Source organism: Ixodes scapularis, unplaced genomic scaffold (genome assembly GCF_016920785.2).
Source record: "Ixodes scapularis isolate PalLabHiFi unplaced genomic scaffold, ASM1692078v2 PGA_scaffold0__279_contigs__length_252992795, whole genome shotgun sequence".
Lineage (NCBI taxonomy): Eukaryota > Metazoa > Arthropoda > Arachnida > Ixodida > Ixodidae > Ixodes > Ixodes scapularis.
In genome coordinates, this window is record NW_024609835.1 from 168,296,107 (window position 1) to 168,302,780 (window position 6,674).

Here is a 6,674-nt window from a genome sequence, read left to right on the forward strand (position 1 = left end):
TCTCAACTCGAAAAGGAGGCGCTAGCCTTGGTCTTCGGAGTTTTAAAGTTTCGGGATTATCTCTTCGGAAACCGCTTCACACTGGTGACCGATCACAAGCCACTAACGGCACTGTTTCATCCGGAGCGGCCGATTCCCCAAATGGCGGCGGCCAGAATTCAACGGTGGGCATTGCTTCTCTCAGCATACCAGTACGACATCGAGTACCGGAAGGGGCAGCAGAATGGTAATGCCGACGCCCTTAGTCGCTTGCCTTTGCCGGAACAAGGGGATGGCAGCAATAGCGAGCTTATGGAGTATGTGTTGTACAGTCAGCACTTAGACGACCGAACTCTGTCTGCAAAGCAGTTGGCGGCCCTGACCACCGAGGACAAGATCCTCCGACAAGTAAAGAGATGGGTTCAAGGCGGGTGGCCACCACATTTGCGCAAAGATCAGCAGACTTTCCAGCCGTACTTTGTCCGAAAGCATGAACTCACGGTGTGCCACGATTTGATCTACTGGGGTCATCGAGTGATTCTCCCGGCAACTGCGGGAGCATGCCTGCTGAAGGAGCTACACGATACTCATCCCGGGATATTGGCAATGAAGAGTCTCGCCCGGACAGTTTTTTGGTACCCGGGCTTAGACCAAGAAATTGAGAGACTTGCAAAAAACTGCCCGCAGTGCGTGCAGTGCTGGCCGATGCCCGCGGCTCAGTGTCACGTGCCTGTGACGATTATTACGGGTGGAAGAAGAAAAGAAGCGGAACGGAACGAGCGCGTTCCAGAGAACGGCGAGCGCGAGCAGAGAACGCCGAGCGCGAGAAGAGAACGGCGAGCGCGAGCAGAGAACGGCGAGCACGAGAAGAGAACGGCGGCCGCGAGAGGAGAGGCAGCAGTGAAAGCCAGGGTCGGGCCGCGACGCACGGCGACGACCAGAGCTCGGAGGGAGGACCAGCCGCTACGGACGGCGACGCCTGCTACGAGCAACTCCAGGGGGAGTACGAGACACCGGCTTCCGCATCGTCACAGCAAGCGGCGACGCTCCGCAAGGCACCGGGGAAAGACTTGAACTTGAGGCAAGGACGGTAGCGGGTACGGGCTATGAGTGTGTTGACGTGACTTTGACTGCCTTCAGTGTTTTGTTTTTTCTTATTGCTAATTCTTTGCCTATTGTTTTGCTTCTGACACGTTACTATCTTCCTTCTTGTAAATATATAATTTCTTTTCTTGATCCTCTCATGGGCGTCGTTTCTCTCTTTTCCCGATTGACGATGACAATTTGGCGAGCCTGCCAGGATTCCATTAATCCACTAGCCTGATCTCGTTGGTCCGGAGGAGAGAGTTCGCGACCATGACTGGGTCCGGGGTTGTAGAGATTGATAAATTGATGGCGGCTGGGAGGGAACTAGGATACACTGGAGAGGAGCTGAAGGTCTGGGTTGAGAGGGAGAAAAATATTCAAAGAGAGGAAAGGCTGCAGGCACGGGAGGCGGCAAGAGAAGAGCACGCGGCGCAAGAACGCGCATGTCAAGCGGAATGTGTCCGACTGGATAAGGAGCGGGAAGTTCTACAACTCAGAATCGCTGCCCAGGAAAGAGGAAATCGCGAAGCGCGAGGGGAAGGAGGAGAAGGCGGTTCGACTGGACCAAGTCATAGCGCCAGTCCACACAAACTGATACCGCAGTATAATGAGACGCGCGACGACCTCGACGCGTATTTGCAGAGGTTTGAGCGTACGGCCACAGGCCTCGGATGGCCACAGGACAAGTGGGCAACCACTTTAAGTCTTTGTCTCACAGGAGAAGCCCTGACGGTGGTCGGTCGCATGACCCCTGCGGATGCGATGGATTATACAAAGATGAAACTGGCGCTGCTTCAAAGATTCCGGTATACAAAAGAAGGTTATCGCGAAAGATTTCGTGAGGCGAAGCCCGGAGATGGGGAAACAAGAAAACAGTTTGCAGCCAGGTTGACGGGGTATTTCGATAGGTGGATCGAAGTGGCAGGAGTCGAGAAGACTTTCGAGGCGCTCCGGGACAGAATGCTAATGGAGCAGTTCATGACGACTTGCGCTAGTAAGTTGATGGTCTTTCTCAAAGAAAGAGACTGCTTGACCCTAGATGATTTGGCTGAAAAAGCCGACGTCTTTCTGGAAGCACAGACTCAGCCGAGCGCTTTAAAAGCGAAGGTAGAGGGACAAGACCCGAAAACCAGTGCAAGTACAGTCCCTAAAGCACTCAGAGAGGACACACGGAGGATCCTCCGATGCTTTTTATGCAATAAGGTAGGACACAAAGCCGAGAACTGCAATGGTCGCAATCAACAATACAAACCATCGACATGTTGGCACTGCGGCCGGATGGGACACAAGGCCGACAAATGCACTATGAGGGCTGGCGATAAACCACAAGCTTCTTGCCTGTGGACAGCCTCCGACGAAACGGCAGGCGAACCAGATGAGGCCTACCTTACGTTAAAAAATGGCGACAAAATACCAGTGGTTAACGCAGCTGTAGGGAGGCCACCCAAGTTTCTGGTGGAGAATATGCCTGTGGTCGAAGGCCGCATTGGCGAGAGAAAAGTTACGGTGCTTCGGGACACCGGCTGCAATACAGTAGTCGTAAGAAAGAACTTAGTGCCCGTTGGGTGCTACACTGGAAACTGTAGTCCTGTATATTTACTGGACCGAACAGTAAAATACTTACCTGAGGCGGAAATTGTGATCAACACACCCTTTCTGGCAGGAAAAGTCGTGGCGAAGTGCATTGACGATCCCCTATACGACTTAGTGCTTGGCAACGTTCCACAAGTGAGAGATCCCAACGATCCGAACCCATATTGGGATTCCGATCAACAACGAAGTGACGAGATGAAGACACCTACTGTCCAGGGAGTTGGCCACCAGCTGGACAAGAGAGCCGAGGTACCAGAGAGGAAGGACCACAAAGAGGCCTCTCCGTACGACTCGGAAAACACGGACTTGGGTCTGATAACTCCGCTTTCAAGTACCGCGGGAGTGGGAGAGTCGAGGAAGAATAAGAGCGGGAACAAAGCGGAACCTCCACTGAATGTGCCACAGGTACCGATTCTCGAAACGACAGTCGAGGAGCTTTCGACAGAACAGAGGAACGATGCGTCCTTAAGGAAATGTTTCGACAAGGTCGGAAAGGTGGTAAAGAAACACAAGTGTCGTACGAAGTATGAAATGGTGATAAAGAACAACCTGCTTTTTCGGAGCTGTATATTTTCCACCGGGAGGAGCATAGAGCAGCTGGCTCTCCCAGCAAGATTTCGACCAACTGTTATGGCAATGGCACACGATGGTATCATGTCAGGCCACCAAGGCATGAAGAACACGCTCGCGCTAACGGCTGAAGAGTTCTTTTGGCCGGGCATGCAGAGTGACATCAAGAGGTACGTGCGTTCCTGCGATGTATGCCAGCGCACGGTGCCAAAAGGCAGAGTAGGCAAAGCGCCTCTTGGGACAATGCCTGCCATCGAGACGCCATTCAAGAGGGTGTCGATCGACATCATCGGGCCGATCAACCCAACGGCGAGTTCGGGCAAGCGATATATTCTGACCATGGTAGACGTCGCCACAAGGTACCCGGATGCTATGCCATTAAGAAGCATCGGCACGGAGAAAGTGGCAGAAGCCTTGGTGGAAATGTTCTCTAGGTATGGAATCCCGAATGAGGTTCTTAGCGATAGAGGTTCCTGCTTCACGTCGGACCTCATGAAAGAGGTAAGCCGGCTGCTGTCCATGAAGCATCTCATGACTACACCCTACCATCCGATGGGGAACGGGTTGGTGGAAAGATTTAATGGAACCATCAAACAGATGATTAGAAGAATGTGTCAAGAAAGGCCCAAGGACTGGGACAGGTACCTCCCGGCACTACTGTTCGCCTACAGGGAAGTGCCACAGGCAAGCCTGAAGTTTTCACCATTTGACCTACTATACGGCCGAAGAGTTCGGGGACCTTTGGCCATCCTTAAGGAGATCTGGTCCAACGAGACGCTCGAAGACGACGTGAGGACGTCCTACGGTCACGTACTCGAGCTAAGAGAGAGACTACAAAGAACATGTGAGCTGGCTCACCGCTTCTTGGAAGAGGCCAAGATCAAGTACAAGGAGCACTATGACAAAAAGAGCGTCAACCGCCAACTGAAAGAAGGGGACTTGGCCCTCATTCTCCTACCGAGCGACCACAACAAGTTAATAATGCAGTGGAAAGGACCATTTGTAGTATCCTGCAAAAAGAACGAAGTGGACTACGAGCTCGATGTTGGAGGACGCAAGAAGGTGTTCCACGTGAATATGCTCAAGAGATACCAAGAAAGAGTCGAGGTCGACCGGAGCCAGCCAAGCTGCAGTGCGGCAACGCAGGAACTTGGCGAGGCTACACTTGCTGGAGAGGCCAACAAGGCATCGACGCCTGATAACGTGACTGCACATGACTGGAAAGAGGTCACGGTCAACGATGACCTGGATGATGATGAGAAAGATGAGGTGTGGAGGTTGATCGAACAGTATAAGAACATATTTTCAGATCTTCCAGGTCAAACTAACTTGATCACGTGCGACCTGAAATTGACAACCGAAGAGCCTGTGCGGGTAAGGCAACATGCGTTGCCATTTTCCGTCCAAGAGACAGTCGAAAAGGAGATTTTGGAAATGCTCCGACTGGGCGTTATTGAACGGTGCACGTCACCGTATAACGCGCCGGTTGTAATTGTTAAAAAGAAAGACGGTTCTAACAGGTTCTGCGTTGATTACAGGAAGTTAAACGACGTGCTTAAGGATGACGCAGAGCCGATTCCAAGGGTGGACGTCACCTTCGCCAAGGTGGGCCGCAAGAAGTTTTTCTCTAAGCTGGATCTAGCGAAGGGATATTGGCAGATCCCGATGGAGGATTCGGCCAAGGAGAAGACAGCGTTCTCGTCGAGTAGCGGACTTTACCAGTCCAAGTTCATGCCTTTTGGGCTCAAGACTGCCTCTGCTACCTTCACCAGACTGATGAGAAAGTTGCTTCATGGAATTCCGGAGGCTCATCATTACATCGATGACATTCTCATCGCCTCGGATACGTGGACGCAACACATAAGAACGTTGCAGACAGTTTTTGATCGGTTGCAAGAAGCTAACATTACGGCTCGGCCGAAAAAATGCGAGATCGCATTTACAAAGACGACCTTCCTCGGTCATGAGTTGGGCGGAGGACGAGTCGCACCCCACACGGAGATCCTTGGAAGGATACAAGACGCGCCAAGGCCGGTGACAAAACGTCAAGTGAAGTCGTTTCTCGGGCTGACCGGCTATTACCGCGATTTCGTCCCAAACTACGCGGATCTTGCTACACCACTGCTGGAGCTCACGAAGAAAGGAGAACGAAACCAAGTTGAATGGGGGTCAGCACAGGAGGAGTCGTTCGAGAGACTGAAGGACTGCTTATCGAGACCACCTATCCTGTTGGCGCCAGATCCCGACAAGGAATTCGTTTTGAGGACGGATGCATCTGATGCATGCCTGGGCGCAGTATTGCTCCAGGAAAGTGAAGGACTGCTGCATCCAGTGGGATATGCAAGCAGAACACTGGGAAAATCGGAGAAGAATTACGCCACCGTAGAGAAAGAGTGTCTGGCGATTGTTTGGGCCGTGGAGCGATTTAGGTTGTACTTATATGGCAGAAAATTTCGCATACAAACGGATCACCGAGCTTTGGAGTTTTTGAACAAAGCGAAGCACTCCAACAGTCGCATAATGCGATGGAGTTTGTCATTGCAGGAGCAGGACTTTCACATCGAATACATTAAGGGGAAAGACAATGTTGGAGCAGACTTCTTAAGTCGTCTAGAGAGCTAAGCCATCAGGGGATATTTGTTCGTAAAGGCAGGACACAGGGTTAATGAGACCCATTAGGATTTTTTTTTCGTTTTTGTTGTTGAATTAGGTATGGACAAGAGTGTGTTGCCCAGGTGATTTGTACAAGCAATTAGGGACGCGAGAGTGTAACCACGGTTTGTTTTTGTGATTTGGGCGATGCTAATTTTTGGGATGTGGAAACGGCATACGTGCGTGAGTGCTAAGGACCAAGTGTGGTGGTATCTGTGAATGTGCCGCGGTCACTACAGCTAGCCATCGAGGAGGCCGCCTTCGTGAAGAAACTTCATGTTGTGAAGTTCTCGAAGTGAGGGGGGTGTCACGTGCCTGTGACGATTATTACGGGTGGAAGAAGAAAAGAAGCGGAACGGAACGAGCGCGTTCCAGAGAACGGCGAGCGCGAGCAGAGAACGCCGAGCGCGAGAAGAGAACGGCGAGCGCGAGCAGAGAACGGCGAGCACGAGAAGAGAACGGCGGCCGCGAGAGGAGAGGCAGCAGTGAAAGCCAGGGTCGGGCCGCGACGCACGGCGACGACCAGAGCTCGGAGGGAGGACCAGCCGCTACGGACGGCGACGCCTGCTACGAGCAACTCCAGGGGGAGTACGAGACACCGGCTTCCGCATCGTCACAGCAAGCGGCGACGCTCCGCAAGGCACCGGGGAAAGACTTGAACTTGAGGCAAGGACGGTAGCGGGAACGGGCTATGAGTGTGTTGACGTGACTTTGACTGCCTTCAGTGTTTTGTTTTTTCTTATTGCTAATTCTTTGCCTATTGTTTTGCTTCTGACACGTTACTATCTTCCTTC

At 52.2% G+C, this 6,674-nt stretch overlaps 1 protein-coding gene across 1 annotated transcript; it reads left to right on the top strand.

Annotated features, from left to right (window-relative positions):
• Positions 1–2,025: 2,025 nt before the first annotated feature.
• On the top strand, positions 2,026–5,850 carry LOC115320807. The gene is made up of 2 exons (XM_040223285.1): positions 2,026–4,602; positions 5,773–5,850. The coding sequence occupies exons 1-2, from the start codon at positions 2,026–2,028 to the stop codon at positions 5,848–5,850; spliced, it is 2,655 nt and encodes an 884-aa protein (XP_040079219.1).
• The last annotated feature ends 824 nt before the right edge of the window (positions 5,851–6,674 follow it).

Bases quoted from the DNA above. Each gene is read 5' to 3' on its own strand.
- LOC115320807 (XM_040223285.1), top strand. From the start codon at position 2,026: ATGCTAATGGAGCAGTTCATGACGACTTGCGCTAGTAAGTTGATGGTC. The intron at 4,603-5,772 runs GTAAGGCAACAT...TTGTCATTGCAG, and splicing joins CAACCGAAGAGCCTGTGCGG to GAGCAGGACTTTCACATCGA.